Below are 20,383 nucleotides of genomic sequence, written 5' to 3'. Positions count from 1 at the left end.
TAGTTTGATAACAAAAAAAAAATGGGTTGAAAACTAATTTTAGGATAAAAAAAACCTAAACTCTAATTTTTCAGCCACTATGGTCGCCGAAATCTAGGCAAATTAGACAATGTGTCATCTAATTTTTTTTCAACCTATTGCAACAATAAAAAAATAAGAGCCCAGTCATACAAGCTTGCCAGAGCAAGCCCTCACATGGGCCTTGGCCGAAATCTAGGCAAATTAGACAATGTATCATCTATTTTTTTTTCAACCTATTGCAACAACAAAAAAATAAGAGCCCAGTCATACAAACTTGCCAGAGCAAGCCCTCACATGGGCCTTGACAAGTTGGGTTAGACGAGCTGGCCTGACTTGTCAAGCTTTGTAATACTTGACTTTTGTTTTTTTTTTCTAAAATATTTTTTTCTAAATATTTTTTAAAATTAATGTTTTTTTATATTTTTCTCTAATTTTTTTTTATTTATATTTAGATTAATATCATTATATTTTTCTCTAATTTTTTTATTTATATTTAGATTAATATCATTTCTCTCTTTCATTTTATTTAGACAACATCTTTTAAATGACAATTATTTTTTGATTATGCATTTAAATTTTGAAGAGTTTTTATGATTCATTTATAATTTTTTTTATCTTTTGTATAGATAAATTTTATTTTCAAAAATAAAAAAATTACTTTCAAGTAATATTTCTAATATGTGCGGCATTGCATAATGTTTTTTCATATTTGATCAATTTAATTCTAATATGTGCGGCATTGCACAATGTTTTTTCATATTTGATCAATTTAATTCATGTTTTTATTTCTATTATTATTTAGTTAAATAAAAAATTTATTTTAATAAATAAATTTAGTAAATATAATCAGATAAATATCTTCTATTTTCTAAATTTGTTTATAATCAACCAAGCTAAGTTTTCACAAAGGTATTGTTTAGCATTACAATCTAACCATGCATTGCAATAGTTTTTTTTTAATTATTGTCAATATAAAAAATATTTATTTTAATATATTTTTAAATAAAAATATTTTAAAAAATAACTCATATCCTACTCTAAAACAAGCTTAAAGTAAAGAAGGATGGAAAAATGAATCTATTTTCACTTTTAACACTTCATAAATTTGTGGATAAAGGTTTTATTTTTCTTTCACTGAAATTGCTAACATAACTGCCTAGTATCTTCTTCAATGTTCTCTTTATTTTTACTAATAAAGTCCTATGCTTTTATTTTTTATATATATATATTTTTCACAAATGCGTAAAATGTTTTTGATGTGTTGGATGTTTTATTTCATATTTTTATTAATTAATTTACTAAATGTTTATCACAAGTAGTAACTCAACTGACAATAAAAATTAGAAGAAAAGGAAAAAGAAAAAGAATACGTTACAAGCCTAGAGTCCACACAATGTCTTATCCAAGTTCGCTGCCTTCCGAGACCCCCCGCGCTCTCTTTTAGCAGTTTTGTCCATCTGCATCCACTTTCTTAGCTGCCATGAAAAGCTCCACCTCTTGCTCAAGGTCAGCCCATTTATCTCTCTCTCCCTCCATTTCTCTCTGTGTTTTAAGTTTTGTAGCCTTAAGAGCCCCTTGTAATGCTCATTTTCTATCTGCTAACTTAGGTTGATATTTGATATTCATGCTTGTATTCTTCTGTCAATTCAAGTAAATATTTATTGCTAATTTTGTAAATGCTTCTTTTATATTCTTCGTTTAGTAAACAATGTTTTCTTTAGTAATTGAAAAGTTACAGCTGTGGAGAGTTTTGCTTTCTGTGTTTTTCTAAGTTTAACTTGAGGAGGTGGCCAGTGCATATGTAAGCTAATGCTGTGTCTAATCCTAGAGGCCTAGACCGAGGCCATAGCACACCAATCTTGGATTTATTGATGAATTATTCATGCATGTTTCTGCCAATACTATAATGGGTTTTGTCATAATTTACATGCTTTATAGGAAAATCAAGATTTTCTCTTTAGGGTCACTTATGTTGGGTGATATGTGTTAAAACATAAAAGACTTATCTTTGGCCTTCATCTAACAGATTTAAGTTATTGAGTTGAATGGTTCTTCGATATTATATTGAATTCGAATTGAAGGAACAAATTGATGACTTTCGTTATTGTGACTCCTAGTTGGTCCAAAAATGTAGAAAGAATAATAGTGCATGAATAATACAACTTGATCATTCTCAGATTGAAATTGAAATTACAAAGACTGAAGGATGGCAGTGGCGGCAAACCCATTTTGTTTGTCCCAAGAACAATATATTATCAGCAGTTCTTCCGTTGCCAATTCAGGACTTACAAGTGATGGCAGGTTTCATAGGCGACAGAGGCTTCATTTCCATGGGGCAGTTTTGTTTAAATTTTGGCCAAATAGCAGAAAGTTGAGATACACTCAGTCGATAAGGTCTCATAGACATCACTATGGGGGGGTGATAAGATGTTCAAATCAGCTCTCAGACTGGACAAAGAAATTTTCTTCTTTGTGTAGCTCTAGTAGTAGAAGTATGCCCAAGGTAAACTCCTGAATGATGTTAGCATATTTTGTTTTCAATGTGGAGAAAGTTAATTAAAAATCATTTCATTTCTGACCTATGTTTTGTTTAATTTTTGCCTGGGATTTGTCTTTAAGGCAACAGAAAGACTTAATTTTGTGGTATTGAGTGTGACAAATGCCCTGAAAGAAAGAAACAACTTGGAGTGCTTGAAACTGGCTGGCATACTACTATGTGCCTTACTGGTCATTCCATCAGCTGATGCCGTTGATGCTCTCAAAACTTGTACCTGCTTATTGAAGGAGTGCAGGTAATCCAAATCGGTTAAAAGATTTTTTGGAATTGGTAATTAGGATCATATCATGTAATTTCTTGCTGAGTTAAATTCAATGGTAACCAATGGGTCCACTGCACTGCTGGCCAACATATCAATGTAGCTAACTTTACTAATTTAGAATGTTTACCTCAAGCTATTTTCCTATGTGCTCGGGATTTCCCTAACTGTTATTTTGTTGGTCAAATCAGAGCTTCTAACTAAAGAAACAGAACTAGTGGTAAAAAAACTTCTTTTGAGTAGTTTGGATTGCAGAGTAGGTCAAATAACAGACACCATGAAGTGTTAGAGAACAGTGCATAGCATAAATCTAATAGAAGTTAATTCTATCTAACATTTCATTGTAAAATATCCTTAAAACCTGATTTAACATTTTATGTAGTATATATTTCAGTAATCTGTCTGTATGTGGTTTATGATGGCCTAGTGTTATGCAATCTAGAAGATACGCTAGTATAGGAATGGGTTTAGGTTAGCATTTTATGCTGGAAAAGGAGTGAGATTTGATATCGAGATGGTGTGGTATTGGTGGGAATTAGTTGCTGAAAGTCTTGGTAGCATAGAGATTTCCTTCCATTTAACCTACAATTTCATTTGGATATTTCATCATTGACTTCTACTGACCAGCTTGTTATTGTCAGGCTAGAATTGGCAAAGTGTATTGCAAACCCATCTTGTGCAGCTAATGTTGCTTGCCTCCAGACATGCAATAACCGGCCTGATGAGACTGAATGCCAGGCAAGTTCTGTTCATTCTCTTAACATGCTCACAGATACAACTGCAGAAAGAATATGTTTAAGCAGAATCCTCACTAACAGCATAAGCTCTTAAAGGAAACAGTGCACCTGGCCTGCGGGCCCTGTATACAATGCAGCACAGGCAAGGGGTGACATAATTTTAGAACAAACAAACCTCTCTGTCAGCTTAAGCTTTTGAAGTAATTGGTTGTTTAAAAACATGGTTCTACCTTGTACACGGTGAGGTAAACTATAGTATTCATTGAGTAACCCTCCTTTTTTTATATTTTGCAGATCAAATGTGGTGACCTATTTGAAAACAGTGTTGTCGATGAATTCAATGAGTGTGCTGTTTCACGAAAGAAATGTGTACCTCGGAAGTCTGATGTTGGGGAATTCCCTGTCCCTGATCCTGCTGTTCTTGTCGAGAACTTTAACATGGCAGATTTCAGTGGGAAGTGGTTCATCACTAGTGGCCTAAATCCTACTTTCGATATTTTTGACTGCCAATTGCATGAATTCCATACAGAATCCAACAAGCTTGTTGGAAACTTGTCATGGAGGATAAAAACTCCAGATACTGGCTTTTTCACTCGATCAGCTGTGCAGAAGTTTGTGCAAGATCCAGTGCATCCTGGAATACTCTACAATCACGACAATGAGTATCTTCACTATCAAGATGACTGGTAATTGCTTCTTCCCGTTCTACTTCCTTATGTCGTTTTTGTTGATCTCATTATGGATTCAAGCTAAACCATTGGAGGTACTTCCTGAAAAAACATAATGCTTACTCCATCATTAAGCATCAGAAACTAGATTAATTAATAATTACTGTTTATCATAATTATTTCTCCAGGTATATTTTATCATCGAAGATAGAAAATAAACAAGATGATTATGTATTTGTGTACTACCGAGGCAGAAATGATGCATGGGATGGATATGGTGGTGCAGTTGTGTACACAAGAAGTGCAGTTCTACCAGAAAGCATTGTGCCTGAACTTGATAAGGCAGCAAAAAGCGTAGGAAGAGACTTTAGCAAATTCATCAGAACAGATAATACTTGCGGGCCTGAGCCTCCCCTCGTAGAGAGACTGGAGAAGACTGTAGAGGAAGGGGAGAAGACTATTATAAAGGAGGTTGAAGAAATAGAAGAGAAGGTAGAGAAGGTAGGGAAGACTGAGTTGAGCTTGTTCCAGAGATTGACAGAAGGATTGAAAGAAATCCAAAAAGACGAGGAAAATTTCTTAAGAGAATTAAGTAAAGAAGAGATGGATCTATTAAATGATCTGAGAATGGAAGCAGGTGAGGTGGAGAAACTCTTTGGACGAGCACTGCCTATAAGGAAATTAAGATAGAATTCATCTTCCAAGGACATATTGGTTAGACCATATATTGATAGATTCTTATTTAAAACAAAAAAATATTCATGCCTTTTATTCTTTGAGAAATGTATAGCCAAAATTATGTCTACACTTTCTCTGATTCTCCCAGAGAAGGAAATCTTGATTTCCTTTTTTTGTTCCTTCTGTTTCTGCTAGCGTCTTGTTTTTTCCATTTGTTTGTACCACGACCCAGATGCCTCCGCATTGGGTCATGTGTTGCTCCGAAAACATATCTACACGTTAGGTAACCAAGGATGATGGATCCAAAAACGTGATCAAGCTTAAGTTTTTCTTTGTCAAACCGCTGTACCAAGTTTTCAGCTAATATGGTTGTTGTTTCATGCTTCCAAGTTACCATATTAGCTGTGATATGGTTGTTGTTTCATGCTTCCAAGTTTTTAAGTCTTTCCCATCCGTGCATTTCGTTCCCTAAAAGTGATGATACCTTTTCTAACTGAACTGTCTGAATATAACTAAAGTTTTCAGGATTGGAACAACGAAAGCATGAAGAATAAAAACAATTGTTTTTCAAATTTATATCAGAACTTTGCAGTTTACATCACAACATTAAATACTATCATTACTTCAGAAGAGAAAAACAATGACCAGAGACAACCAAACCATCCACTTAACCAGTCCCAAAATAAGGACGCACGCACACCCCACCCTCCTAAGTTAAGCAAGCAACCAGAAGGAATAACAGGTCATTAAATCCTCCATGAGACTCCAATTCAAGATTGACTAAAGCTAGTAGCAATAGGTATAACAATCACTAGAATGAGTATCAAAAGAAGAATGATCCCAATGCACATCCACTTCCTGCTGCTCTTCTGGTAACCCTTAGCACTCTTGAGCTCTTTAGTACCATCCTTCACATAGTGGCTAGCATTCAACACATGGTGCTCAATATCATCCATCTGCTCCCCCTGCGCCTCCACCATCACTGCCATGTCCAAAAACACCTGGTGCAGCTCCAACAAGCTCTTCTCAATCTCTTTGGCAGCATCGTGTCTATCCTGAATTTCCACCACAGTCTCCAAAACCTTCCCTTTCCCATGCTCCTGAATTGCACGTTTCAAGAACTCTTCACCCCCACTACCATCAGAGATGATCTTATCAATGACTTCCTCATCTGGATACTCTCCAGTAACAGTGAAATACCTCCTACCAACAGTATCTTTGTACTCCGTCATCATTTTTTGCCTTAGACCTTGAAAATCCATCATCAGCTCCTTCAATTTCTTGCGCAAGCCATTAGTAACGGCAATCCTTGTTCTATAAATCGGAGTTCCTTCCTTATACCCTGAGAGGCGCCTATTAGCAGCATTTGCTCTGTCCATTTCTTCAAGCTGGGATTTAATACTTCTGGCCTTTTTCTGGACAGTAACAATACCTGTGTTTATTTTGTTTCGTAGTGATTTTAAGGCCTCGGGTTTATGTAAGGTCTTGCTTTCTTCATTAGCTTCTTGCAGCTGGTCAAGAATCTCACGGATCGATCCCATTTCTTTCTTGACATTCTCAGCTTCTTCAAGGAACATACCAAGGTTGCTTTCCATGGTGTTTGATGCATTTGCCATTTCTACAACAGGGTCAGGACCAGCTTCAAGATCTTTCATGGCCTCTTTCTTTAGGTCCACATAGCTCATGAAGGATTTGGTCATAAGGTCATTCATCTTAACAAGTTTTAAAATTCACAAACCTGGAAAAATACCCACATGACATAAAGATTTTGAATCAGATTGTAAAGAAGTTACCACAATTTCAAAGAGAAAGATGACCTAGTTGATTGAACAATACAAAACATTAAAAAACATAAAACAAAGACATTGGCATTGGATGATTGTTAGCTTTGTTGAATCTGAGATCAAGTCTACGTACCAAAAAGATCCCTAATAGTTTTAATTTCAGAAAGAAATAACAATCTAATCAACCACTTAATGGATAAAAAAAACTTACCTTTCTCAAATGGATAATACAGCAACAATTGAATCTTCAGGGAGAGATTCAAAATGGAAGGAGGGTTATTGTTGGATTAGAAGAGGAAACGAGAGATTCAAAATGGAAGGAGGGTTATTGTTGGATTATTGTTGGATCTTAGGATTTTGATATGGAAACACAAGCTCAGCTTTGTTGTGGATTTGAGTCAAAAGAGGGTGCTTAAAAGGAAGCAGAAATCCCCCAATAGGAGATCAAAATAAACTAGCCGTTGAACTGGCCTCTCCCCAACGGCTATATACTCTCTCGTTGTGTACTGGACATTTAAATATGTAGGGTCAACTCTTCCACCAGGTGAGACCATATACCGGATATTAAAATTTGAAAGAGATGGTGGGGAGGGATTTGAAAATATTATATAATTAATCCCTTTCTTCCTTGTTGGTAAACAGATTCTAAGTATTAAACAGGTTCTAAGTAACTGGTCCGCATTAAAGGTCGGAACAGGTTCTAAGTCTAATCCCCAATCACCTTTAATAAATCTACCAAACAAACTTGCAATTTAGGTTATAGACTCAACTTAATTTAATAATTGTTTTATAAAACTAATTTTTATTTAATTATACATTAAAAAATAAATGTTCATAAAATTTAACATCAATCAAATTTTAGAAAGTTAATAAACTAATAAAAAATAAAATAAAATATAAATTTCAATTTAAAAATATTAAAGAATGATCTTGAAAAAAAAAATAGACAAGCACGTAAATTTGGGTGGCACAACATGCCTGAGTATCTTGAAAAAACTTGTGCTCATGAGCCTAGGTAACAGGCCATGCATTTAAGACATCTTTACTATTTTTCTTTTTTTAAATGGGTGATTACATGTCATCCGCCCTTGCTTTTCTATAATATATATATATATATATAGCAGATGATGCATCTTCTGTTACTTCCCAAAATCAAGCCACTATTGTTGTTAAAAAAATAGGTGGGATCTTGACTCAAAATTCATTTTTCAAGCTATTTTTATTTAAAAACATTTAAAAACACTATAAAAATCTTTAAAACCATTAAACATTCTAAAATCATCCAAAAAATATCAATAAGATAAATGATATCTAACCTGAATTTGATTTGCTTTTTCAAGCATGCTCGGATTTAAAAAAAATCTCATTATTGATCTTTTCTTGTCACATAAAAATTTATTGAAACCAAAAAAAATATGAGTTTTGACATTTAAAAATGGTCATTTATCAACTTTTTAAACTAAAAGAAATGCAAAATAAAAAAGAAATCAAAGAGAACCTTTTCTAGTGAATTTGAGATCAATTTCTCCTTATTTTGCACTTTTATTCTCTATTGATGAATTTTCTTGTTTTCTTAACATTTTGACTAGCTAGTCTTGAATTTTAGCATAGGAGATTGCAAAAAAAAAAAGGACAAAAATGAAAAAACAAAAAGGATACTATTAATTGCTATAATGATTTAACTAGTCTTTTTAGTATATACTAGATTATTAGTTCGTGGTATGTTATTGGTTGAATTAAAAAAATTACATAAAAAAAATATCTAGATGTTGCTAATGTTTTTTCTAGCTGAAAAAAATATTTTCAATCATGTGAGAATTGTTCCGATATGACCCGATTAACTTGATAAATCCAAAAACAACCCGAACAATCAATAAAATCATAGTTTGACTCAAAATAAATATTCAATATGATATATATATATATATATATATATATATATATATATATATTGAGACAACAACATATTATATCAATTTGAATCAACCCGAGTTAACTTATTAATCTGCATGTCGAGTTATGAGACTATGATAACCTTACAGAAAGTAAATTCAATTAACTCAATGTTAAAAGATAAAATTAAGAACGATAAGGTAATAGAATGCAAGCCTAAACAAATCATAAACTTAATCCCCAATCAACCCAATGTTTAAGGATGAAATTGAAAAAAAAAATTAGAGAAAGAGAAAAAAAAGTTAAGATAACTGATTTCATTCATTAAATTCATGGTTCATGTTATGAGACTGTTCTAACCACGTAAAAGTTAAATTGAAAATACTTATGAAACTCAATCCCTAATAAAACTAATGTTCAATAATAAAATTGAAATTAAAAAAACTAATTAAAAACGGATACAAAAAAATAAATCGGGTCAACTTGAATTAACCCATTAAACCTGTAACTTGAGTTATGAGATAGAAATAATCTCATAAAAATTAAACTAAAATAAATCATGAAGTCTAATTCTTAATCAATCAAACATTGAAGAATAAAATTAAAAAAAAAATAATCAGGTAAAGGAACAAAAAACTTGAGTCAATCTAGTTAACTCATTAAACTTGCGGTCTAAGTCACGAGACTGAAATAATATCATAAAAATCAAATTATAAAAATTATAAAATCTAATTCTCAATAAACCTAATGTAAAATGATACAATTGAATTAGAAAAAAAACATAAATTATAAAAAAAAAAAAGCCAAAAAAAAATCTTATAAATAGTATTTTACGAGGAAATGTACAATAACACCTCATTTTTAGCCAAAAAAAAAATCTTATAAATAGTATTTTATGAGGAAATGTACAATAACACCTCATTTTTCTAGTTCCTTTTTAATTATAATTGTAATTTGCAATATAAATTGATGCGTGTATTTGGACTCCATAGTTAATGAAGTTGCAGTTTTCATCATATAAAAAAAATATTTTTAAATCAAGTTATATATCAATTAAAATTAAAGCAAGTAAGGTTCTAACCCAGCGGTGGGAGGGGCTTGTCCCTTTCCTTCGCACCTGGATTCGAGCCTTACCGTGCACGCCTGTCACCCCCGCGGTGCCCTACCTGTTCACTAGGCTTGCAGGATGTTCAGTGGGCAGTGGGGATTAGTCGTAGTGCGCGTAAGCTGGCCCGGACACCCCACGTAAATAAATAAAAAAATGTGATCAAAACTCAAGATTTTTTTAATAATCTTAATTGTATATTATTCACATCAAATCAAGAAAACAAAACTCCACTATGAAAACTTAAAAAATTAATAGAGGAAGTTAACCTCCTTATTATTGAATAAAATATCTATTATATAATTTATTTTTTTTAAAAAGGTTGTTATTTATAAACAAAATCCAATTAAAAATTAAGTGTTGGATAATTATGTATGTTTTATAGAATTTATAATAATTAAGTTTACCAGTTTTATTGTAAAATATGGACTTGATAGGGCTTTTCCTTTTTTTCAAAAATAATATCGCAATCTAAAACAATTGTCACTAATAATCAATCTTCTCAACCCGTTATCATGATGGGGGAAAAAAAACTTTGCTGCTCGAAGACAACAAGAGTACATAATAGATGTAGATAGTTATGTTGTCATGCACTCATTAATTATTTAACCAAAAAAATATTTACTTGACAATTGGTATTTCGTAACATATTGGTATTAGGTAGGAGGAACTTCCCCTCTCTTTGAACCGGAGAAAATTCTTATTTTACCATGATAAATGTAAACATTTGAATCATTTCTTATTCTTCTAAAGGGTGGTAGGCTCAATTTGAACCGATGCTCAGAAAATAGTCTTAAAAAAATAAATAAATAATATTCTATATGTTTTTGTTATAGAAAGCTTGATGAATGCTCATGTTTGTATTAATCCTGACATTATATTTGTTATTTGAATGTTGAGATGATATTAGAATAATCTAAGTATAGATTATTAGAGAGCTGCAAATAAATTAATGAAGTACATTTAAGGAACCAAAAACCATAGATGAATAAACAATCCAGAAGCAATCCAATACTCAAATTCAAGTTTTGTTGGTTGTGTGATTCATTCAAATTAACATCAATGTATATTTTTATAATGGCTAGTGGAGTTGTATCTTAGAGAAGTGCTAAATAGACTTTAATTATTACTATCATTATAAAATCTGAGTTTGTTTCATATTTTGAGACTAGTGCAGATGGTGTATAGTTAAAGAGTTTTATATTTAGTCTTAGAATCACCATGAATTTTATTTCTATGCTATTAAGAATATATTGCAACAATTCAGTTATTGTTTTTATAGCTAAGAACAATAAATATGGTGGTTAAAGTAAACATATCAACATTAAATATTTAGCTCAAAAAAACATGTTATGGAAAAAAAAGTATTCATTAAACACTAGTTAATGTATTTGTTTCATAATAAAAATAAATAATGGGATTAAGTTAAAACATTAGGTTAAACTTATAAACCAAGTGGAAGAGTGCTGTTAGAGTTTGCATTTGGGATTCAGTTTTTTAAGAACTTTAATATTTGATCAAATAAATCAACTCTCATATTAATATTTTCTAATTTTATGGCAACATAGTTATATATCAATTAGAATTAGAAGTTTAATAACACTCTTATTATATAAATACAGAGTTTTGATCCCTAAGTTCATATACACTTTGTATAAATTTTTATCTATAGAAATACACCATTAAAATTTAAATGCGTTAGATTTTAGATTAAAAAAAATAATTCATTATGTAAGTGTTATCATTAATATAAGGAGATATATTTTCAATTTATTTATTTTTCCACATCAAATCTAAATATTATTTATCTTAGAAGCATGTTTAGATATATTAAATCTAACATAATTAAGATTTGGATTCATCACAATATTGTACAATGAGGAACTTATTTGAATTCAAGATAAAATCTAATCATTGATTTGAAATTATCAATTAAGATTTACAAACATGATCATCTCTTGTGTTCTCATCTCAATTCCGTAGAAACCAGTTTTATTTCTCACGATTCATGCAGGAAACCGCTCTCAATAATCAATACAATCTCATCTTGCTAGCTCTTTGGAAAGATGATGATTACACTTATACTTAGGAATCATGAAAATTCTGCTTTATTTTGCTGGAAGTCAAAGGTTTCACTATTATATGCCAAACATGATAAGTAGTGTTGTGAAAAGTGGAATTCAAAATTAGGCAATTTTACTGAAAAAAAGAAAAAGCAATTCTTGAACAGAGCCAGAACCCAGAAGGTTTCAAGCTGATAAAAAAGCAGGGAGGGGGCAGACCGCAGATGGACATACACGTCTGTTTATTGCTCCACCTGCATCAAGTAGCAACCACATGTGTGTCGATCCAGTGGAGACTCCCCAAGTGGACAAGGGTTTCATACCATCTTGGTAATCCATGAAATGCAAGATGCTTAAAGGTTTTAGATTTTGGATCAAAACTGAGCAGCGCTTTTGTGACTGTCATCTCCAATAAGATCTCTCCGTTCTTCAAAAGGCATATAACTCGAGCATGTGAACGTTTTAAGTGTAGCCCTGAGTTCTCGAAGGATTGATCCATTATGTCTATGTTGTATAGATTGATCCAAGATTCCTTCACGTTATATTCCTTCATAACCCAGATCTCAAAATATCCTTCTTTTCTATAGACAGATGCAGAAAGACAACCTCCTAGAACCACCAGATTATGATTAAATTTGTCCAAGCTGCCACAGTCAGGCCTTGGAACTTCGTAAAACTTCTCTTCTGATGGGTCAAACGAGACAATCAAACGAGCTGAACTACACCGGTATATGGGCCAAGTTGCCCAATTTAGTCTCCCATTGACCAAAACCTGTGATGGCCGCTTGCCAAAGATTTGGTAAGGAATCTCCCCTAAACTTCTCCAGGTGAGGCTGCGAAGGCTCAAAATTTCAACGCTTGATTGTGGGAGATTACCTCCATAGGGACGGATACTTCCTCTATGGCTGTAATATACAATCTTAACAACTTTGTAATAATTCTCCATGGAGGAAAAACCAAATCCAACAACCACCTGCTGATTCGGATACTGTGCAGAATCTGGGAGCGCCAAAACATCCATTGTGAAAGGATTGTATATAAAGAGTTTGCTGCTGTGTAATGAATCACATAAGCATAGCAGACCATTACATGAAGCTGTCACATAGAACTCAGGCAAGGTCGGTACGCGGATTTTCTTGACAACCACAATTCTGTCTCCATCAGATGAGAAATCCGCAACATAGAGTTGGTTAGGATTAGAATCATCCGAGGGAAAATCTGCAACATAGTGTTTGATAGGATGGACGCTGTGTAAGATTAGACATGGATCCTTTTTTGTGGTGCGAAGAAAAAGCATAAAGACAAGAAGACTGTCTTGTAATAATTTGCGCCATGATCGGCAAACAAACTTTACGTTAACTAAAGATGTCACAGGCAGTCTTGACAGTATATCGCCAGCAATTTCTCGTGGGAGACTCTCCATAACATTCAACAGTACTATCTGGTCTAATTCATTTGATGTCGGTTATTGTTTTACCATCTCCATTTCTCGTGGTTTTCAAAGTGTTTTTAGGTTATAAATATATTTAAATAATATTTTTTATTTTTTTAAATGTATTTAATTAAACAATATTAAAAATAATTAATTTAAAGTTAAAAATGTTATTTTTTTTTTAACTATAGTTATACAGCAATGAAAAACAGTGTCTTAACCCATATATGACAAGGAAATGGCCGGCTGTGAAAACGCCGTTCTGTCCGTATATAGATAAGATCCTTCATGAAGTGAAAAAAAGACAATGAAAACAGTATATTAGATCTGAATGCATCTGTTTGAGCTTGACTTCAGGGCGGAAGGGATCCAATAAAATTATTATTTAATTTAGATTATTAATTTATTGAATATTAATTCATTAAAGTTATATTGTACATGAAATAACATACAATAAGACATTACAAAGTGATTTTTAGAGCTTTTTGGTGCGAGCATTAAACCTCACAAAGATGGTGTTTTTGGAGTTAGAAAATATATTTATTTATGGAGAGGAGGAATCATGGAATCTGAACTAAACTAGTTGTATTTTTTAAAAAGGTATGAGAATATCTGGATAAAAATATATAAAAAAATAGTATTTTTAGTAAAAAAATATATATGGTTCTTGTGATTTGATTTTTTCCCCTTAAATTTATCATTTTATTATAAAACTTGGTGTGATATATTTTAGATTTTCATTAACGGATCATGTATGATCTCAAATAGATTTTTTTATGGATAATTTGATATATGAGATAAAATCTTCTAATTTTAATTAAAAGTTTGTAAATAATTTCGTATACTTTATTTATCGTTCAAAATATAAATAATAAAAAATATTAGAATACACATCAAACTAAAATTATATTCCAAGATTAAGTATAAATTAGACAGCTTGGTAGAAAACAAAATTAAGTTTTTTTTCTTTGATGAGTCAAGAACTCATCAGGTTTGTGTGCCTACATTAATTGATTGTACATTAATTGATTGTGTTAAATATATTATCTGCCTACATTAATTGATTGTGTTAAATATATTATTGATTTGTTAGTTGATGATTATTCTTTCATTATACTATGAGAGTTTTGCAGTTTTTTTCTTTTAGATATTAGGTTTTTTAGTTTTAAGGTTTTAATCTTCTGTGGTTTTTATAATTTATTTATTTTTTCTAATTTTCTAATTATTTTATAATTTTCCTGTTCTTAATGTAAACACCAATTGAAAAAAGAAAAATTTTAATTTTGTATCTGACATTTTTTTAATAAAAAATATATATTTAATATCATTTAGACCTTTAAATTGAAATAGAAAATCTGATCTCGTAAAAAAAAAGGGTTCTATTTGATCTAATTTTAAAAGTTTAGGAACTGAAAAGAAAAAAAGTATTTTTTCTTCCTCTGGTTAACATTAAGAGGATATGGATACCTGATTGAAACTTCAAGGAGAGATTGAAACAATCGAAATCTCAGAAAGACAAACTAGATTCACTCAAATCTAATAAGGGTAAGTTAAAATTAATTACTGAATTTTTAATCACTTTGTCCCTCACTCCAGCCATCTTCTATAAGAAACTGTTTTGGATTATAGGTGGAGTTGTGATTGTTTTTAAAAATATTTTTTATTTTAATATATATTAAAACAATATTGTTTTATTTTTTAAAAAATATTTTTAAAATTTATTAAAATAATCTAAAACATAATTTATTTTTAATTTTTAACAAAGAAAAAGAAATTGAGTTTTTTGAAAATGCGGGTTGATTCACATTTCCAAAGCTCTCTATATACTTATTTCATATATCTTATTTATATAAATATATAATAATTAATTATTTTTAAAAATAAGTTTTTTTAAAAATAGATTATATACACACACACAATACATGAGACCATACACTATTATTATCCTTGAACCATATTGTTTTGTGCTGTTTAATAATAGTTGAACACAAAACAAAACATTTATTGTCCGGTTCATTGAGTGTCTTGTTTTTTGACTCGATATATATATATATATATATATATATATAACACTAAGTATAAATTGTCATTTGTTTGAGTGGCCTGCCCGCAATTAGTCGATTGTGATTTGTGTTGTTGCTGAGTTTGTATATCTTAAAACAAGACTAAATTTTGGGTACGACTCTAAGCAAAAGAAAATTTTGGCCAAAATTTTATTGAATCAAATAAATACTTTGTTTTAAAATGGAAAATTTCTTGAATATTAGACACGCATGCATAATGTATAATTTGTGTTTTGTGTTGATTAAGAAGGACTCCGCGTAATGGAGACTTAAAAAAAAAATTGGAGAGTATTAGCAACAATCTTTTATTCACTCCCTTAACCCTTAATTATTGTTATTTATTATTTTTATGTTTTAAAAAAAATATTTTTTTATTTACTTTAAATTAATATGTTTTTAGTGTTTTTAAATTATTTTATTATGCTGATGTCAAAAATAATTTTTAAAAAATAAAAAAATATTATTAACATATATTTTAATATAAAAATTATTTAAAAAATATAACAACCACACTTAACAATACACATCTTATTAATTCTCTCTTAAAGCAAATGGAAACAGTTGTTGATTCATTACCTAAAAGACTAGGGAAAAAATTATGATTGCTCCTATATTATTATATTCAAATGAAATAAGGAAACAGTTGTTGGTTCATTACCTAAAAGACTAGGGGAAAAATTATGATTGCTCCTATATTATTATTATTATTATTATTTTAAATGTGATGGATTGGGATTATTATTATTATTATTATTATTATGTCACATAAGCATGCTTCAAATTTCCTTTATATAATTGGTCTTATGACCTGTTTAACTATGTGTTTGTTTGAATTTTAAACTGCGGTCCACATCCACAATATTGCCTTTTAGTTTGAACCACACAGACAGTCCACAACACATAGGCAAATGGGTTCTTATTATTACATGTTTCCAAGCAATATGCTCGCAGAAAGCGTATGTATAGCATATATGAAACAAATATGCATGCTGTTTTATTTTTATTTATTTTTCTTATGTTGAATGTAGAGTTTTTATTTATAAAAAAATTATTCCTAATTAAAAGAAAACAACTCGAAAATTGGATTTTTGAGTTATTTTATAAAATGCATAAAATAGTTTTTGTTAATATTTTGGTTTTTTCCATTTGAAAATTTCAAAAATTGATGAAAAATAACCATATATGCAGGCCCAGCTTCCATTCATTCCCATACCATCGTTAAAAGCATTCCCCTCTTTTTTTCGTATTAAAATTCTCTTTTGAACAACAATATTACCACAGCAGGTTAAAATTAAAAATTGATAGATAAATCCTCTCTTGGGATATGATCTACAATTTCGTAAACTATAGGAAGCATTACTCTAATTTAGATAGAATTAAAAAAAATCCATTCCAAAGAAAAAGAAGAAATTAGATGGAAGCAATCAAATAAAGTCCTGATATGCCACCCACACAAGAGGCGCCATATATACACCCACCACAGATCTGGGTGAGAGATTGATGAACAGTAAGACACTTGGAATCCCAGCTATATTTATCGACAAAACACTCTACCACCTCTCCTTAGGTAGGTAAATCACCACTTCCAAATTTGTTGAATTTTCCTATCGTTGTAGACACAGACCAGACAGAAAAGACAACCCCCACCAGAACCTGACAGCAACTGTACTTTTCGTAGATATCATCCAAAGAATCAGAACAGAAACGAAAAGCTGTTGTGATCAGTCATGGGGGCAGTGAAGGCAGCTATTGGGGATGCAGTGTTCACTTTCATGTCGGTGTTTGTGTCTTCCATGTTTGGTTTGTTTACAAACCTGATAGTTACTGCTCTTGGCCTTCAAACCCTTGTCTGGGCTCCTGTGCTTGCTAATACTTCTCTTATCTTCACCTTTGTTTTCTTGTTTAACTTTCTTGGTGAATTCTTAGGTGGTGCCACTTTTAATCCAACTGGTACTGCTTCTTTTTATGCTGCTGGGGTTGGTGGAGATAGTCTCTTCTCCATGGCCCTCAGATTTCCTGCTCAGGTATACAGATCATTAGCATTTCAAACATGGTTGAATTGACCTGAATTATACTTGATCATTGCATTCATGTCTTTCTTTTGTTGATCATTTGTTGTTGTTTTCGCTGGTATTTGATTTCTTTGTGTTTGGTTGCCAAATTTTGATTAGGGTCAACTTTAAAGATTTATATATTTTTATTCAAGTCCTTAACTTCTTTTTTTTCTTTGTAAAGCAAGATAATGGAATTTGAGTGGATCTCACTTTCCTAGGGTCCCTCCTTTTCTTCCCCTTTTGTTTTTATGTTTCTTTCCTAAGTTTTCTTGGACCTTTCAAGTTCTCCAATTACCTTTCTTGATAACAAGCACAATGTTTGGTAAATGTTGCTTGCGTGTCTTGAATTTTCTGAAGGAAGAACGTTGATCCACAACGATCCATTTTCCAAAAAGGAAGAAACGTAGTTTTGAAAGGAACAACCATGATTTACTTCCCAAAGAAAATTGACAGCCTTTCTGTCCAAGGAAATGACCAAATTAATCATGCCAAAGCTACTCCGAAACAGGATTGAATGGTAATTGTCAAAATATTAACAATTGAATGTCTCCTTGACAGGCAGCAGGGTCTGTTGGAGGTGCACTGGCTATCTTGGAGGTGATGCCAGTGCAGTACAAGCACATGCTTGGGGGGCCTACTTTGCAGGTGGACTTGCAAACTGGAGGCCTTGCTGAGGGGGTTTTGACTTTTTTAATGACTTTTGCGGTTCTAGTAATTATCCTCAAGGGCCCTCGTAGCTCACTGGTGCAGGCATGGTTTCTTGCCACTGTGACTGTAACATTGGTCAGCGCAGGTTCTACTTATACTGGTCCTTCCATGAATCCTGCATTTGTGAGTATCTCATCTTTCTTTGCCTTTAATTTAGGTTGCCTTTTCTTCTGGAAGATATGTGTAGTGCTTTTGAATCTTGCAAATTATGTCAGAACCTATCTTTTCGTGCTCGTAGTTCAGATTTTAAAGCACAAGTTCCTAAACATCTCTTGCATGCCTAAAATTGTAAATCTCCATGTAACAACGGAAATAAATTATGTTTTTATTTCATGAATTGTACTCCTAAGGCATCTCTCTGGCATTGCCTTACTTAGGAAACCAAATACGGTACCTGGCTCATATTGAAACAAGGTCTCGTACTGTCCAGGCTCTTTCCTTCTTCTTTTTTAAATAACTTGGTGTGTATATTTTAATTAATTTTATGAACTTTGAAATTAATAATTTTTTAAGTATTTAATAGCTTTAAAATTAATAAAACTCAAAATAGTAATTTTTAAGGGGCAACATTAGGCTCATTCTTCTCTCTCTGTGATGGCATGTAAACATGTGTAATTAAAGGTAGTGAATAGCTTTTGATTTCTGATAGGAAGTATTGTGGAGGCATGCGATGTGATAGCAGGTGGAGATGCAGTGAGTGTCAATAGTTAGAGCAGAAATCAACAATACTGTGGATGATATTACCCGTATTAAACTCTTATTGCTACCAACGGAGACAGGTGGAAACAGGGCAGAGCTGAAGCTCGCCATGTGGGGAGGGTGGTGAAGTCCAGATCAGAATGGATAGAAAATATAGAAGTCGGTAGTTTTCTTTGGTATATATTGTCAGGATATATGTGATAGGTAATCAGAGTAGTTTGAGAGAAATTCAGCAACCTGTTCACACTTGCTGATATGCAGATTAGTCTACATAAACCACTCGAGGATGCGGCATTAGTCACTTTGTCGTATGCTTACGAGATTTTCTTTTTAGAGAGCGGATACCTGGCATACCTGGCATCTTGTTTTTGTTATTTGACGAGGTTAGAATCAGCAGATATATTTGCCGGATGGGAACTGAGGGCTTTTAGAATCTTGTTTTCTAGCATTCATCTTTCTTTCTTTTTAACGAGTGCTTTATTTTTCTCTTATGTTTATCGTCTTCCTGCTTGCATGACCATGGAGGCGTAATTCCTGCACGACGAGTCTGTGTACCGTATTAATTTATCCCTTACTGGTCTCCTGCACAGGCCTTTGGGTGGGCATATGTAAACAAATGGCACAACACATGGGAGCAGTTGTATGTATATTGGATCTGCCCCTTCATAGGAGCGATATTGGCTGCTTGGGTGTTCCGCGTCGCCTTCCCTCCGCCAGCACCAAAACAGAAGAAAACCTAAAATGACATAGCTCATGAGCTCAGCTCATTGTTGTTTTGAATTGCTTGATAAGTCGAGAGGTGTCGATTACTATAAGAACTCTTACCATTTCATTTGATCAGTCATGCTGGGACTATCTTCAGTTAAAGGAGCAAAAGCCATTTTTGGCCATTTCTTCTTGCCATTGTCAATCTTGGAATTTGATATTGGTAGGGAAGATTATTTTAAGTTGGATTGCAACGACCTGGACCAAGTCGTGGTGTTGTTCTTGCCATTCCTTTCTGCAGAAATCACTCCCTGTGGAAGAGCTCTTGGTTCGGATAGCATAAAAAAAATTAAAAGATGAGATTTCGGGTGAAAAGATTTTAACCTTTTTCTTTACTTTCTATTCTTTCAAGGAATTAATAAAAATTTATACTTCTTTTTTTTTGTTTCATGATTTTTAATTCTTTTGAGATGTTCTGATTCGTAGAAAAGGTTTTGAAAAGGTTTATAGCATCTCATTATGTTTTTGATAATTAAAATTACTAATATATGGTAATGATAATTAAAATTACTAGTATATAGAATTATATTTTAGCTTTATTATAATAATTTCATTTTAAAATATAAAGACGCTTTACAAAAGTAATATCTCCATTAAAATATATTTTATAGGTGAGAAATAAAAGACATTTTTAAAAAAATGAAAATGAAAAGAAAAATTAATTAATTGTTATTTTTAATATAGATGGCATAATTAATTAAATACAAAATATATTAAAAAATAAATTATAAAAATGAATTTATTGATTTTTAAAATGTTTTCATAGAATTTATTATTAATTTGTTTTTTAAGTATAAAACTAAACATATTTCACTTTTAGGAGGTGAATTCATTGTTTAAGTTTTCACATAACAGTATTAAAAGAAACTACCTTGGGAAATCAGTGTAGATGCATAT

At 31.8% G+C, this 20,383-nt stretch overlaps 4 protein-coding genes across 7 annotated transcripts; 2 read left to right on the top strand and 2 right to left on the bottom strand.

Annotated features, from left to right (window-relative positions):
- The first annotated feature begins 1,419 nt into the window (after window positions 1-1,419).
- NPQ1 (non-photochemical quenching 1) lies at window positions 1,420-5,100 on the top strand. 2 transcript variants are annotated; one of them, XM_011036131.1, is made up of 6 exons: window positions 1,420-1,527; window positions 2,199-2,524; window positions 2,641-2,813; window positions 3,479-3,575; window positions 3,869-4,260; window positions 4,431-5,100. In XM_011036131.1, exons 2-6 carry the CDS (start codon window positions 2,228-2,230, stop codon window positions 4,930-4,932), a joined length of 1,461 nt encoding a protein of 486 aa, XP_011034433.1. In that variant the 5' UTR covers window positions 1,420-1,527; window positions 2,199-2,227; the 3' UTR covers window positions 4,933-5,100. The 2 variants fall into 2 exon arrangements, with proteins under 2 accessions (XP_011034433.1, XP_011034434.1); XM_011036132.1 differs by lacking the exon at window positions 1,420-1,527 and adding an exon at window positions 1,610-1,628.
- Window positions 5,101-5,464: 364 nt separating this feature from the next.
- Window positions 5,465-7,117, bottom strand: LOC105132560 (syntaxin-related protein KNOLLE-like). The gene is made up of 2 exons (XM_011036130.1): window positions 6,916-7,117; window positions 5,465-6,658 (listed from the first exon to the last, which is right to left on the bottom strand). Exon 2 carries the CDS (start codon window positions 6,630-6,632, stop codon window positions 5,691-5,693), a length of 942 nt encoding a protein of 313 aa, XP_011034432.1. The 5' UTR covers window positions 6,633-6,658; window positions 6,916-7,117; the 3' UTR covers window positions 5,465-5,690.
- Window positions 7,118-11,961: 4,844 nt separating this feature from the next.
- LOC105132559 (F-box protein At3g07870-like) lies at window positions 11,962-13,217 on the bottom strand. The gene has a single exon (XM_011036129.1). The coding sequence runs from the start codon at window positions 13,186-13,188 to the stop codon at window positions 12,025-12,027; it is 1,164 nt and encodes a 387-aa protein (XP_011034431.1). The 5' UTR covers window positions 13,189-13,217; the 3' UTR covers window positions 11,962-12,024.
- Window positions 13,218-16,666: 3,449 nt separating this feature from the next.
- LOC105132558 (aquaporin SIP1-2-like) lies at window positions 16,667-19,693 on the top strand. 3 transcript variants are annotated; one of them, XM_011036127.1, is made up of 3 exons: window positions 16,667-17,284; window positions 17,873-18,145; window positions 18,655-19,220. In XM_011036127.1, exons 1-3 carry the CDS (start codon window positions 16,988-16,990, stop codon window positions 18,727-18,729), a joined length of 645 nt encoding a protein of 214 aa, XP_011034429.1. In that variant the 5' UTR covers window positions 16,667-16,987; the 3' UTR covers window positions 18,730-19,220. The 3 variants fall into 3 exon arrangements, with proteins under 3 accessions (XP_011034429.1, XP_011034430.1, XP_011034427.1); XM_011036128.1 differs by having other exon boundaries at window positions 16,670-17,284; window positions 18,672-19,220; XM_011036125.1 differs by lacking the exon at window positions 18,655-19,220 and adding an exon at window positions 19,312-19,693 and having other exon boundaries at window positions 16,678-17,284.
- Window positions 19,694-20,383: the final 690 nt, after the last annotated feature.

Source organism: Populus euphratica, unplaced genomic scaffold, assembly GCF_000495115.2.
Source record: "Populus euphratica unplaced genomic scaffold, PopEup_1.0 scaffold27.1, whole genome shotgun sequence".
NCBI classification, from domain to species: Eukaryota; Viridiplantae; Streptophyta; class Magnoliopsida; order Malpighiales; family Salicaceae; genus Populus; species Populus euphratica.
The sequence above is the reverse complement of the archived record's forward strand: the minus strand, read 5'-3'. Positions and strand labels throughout refer to the sequence as shown.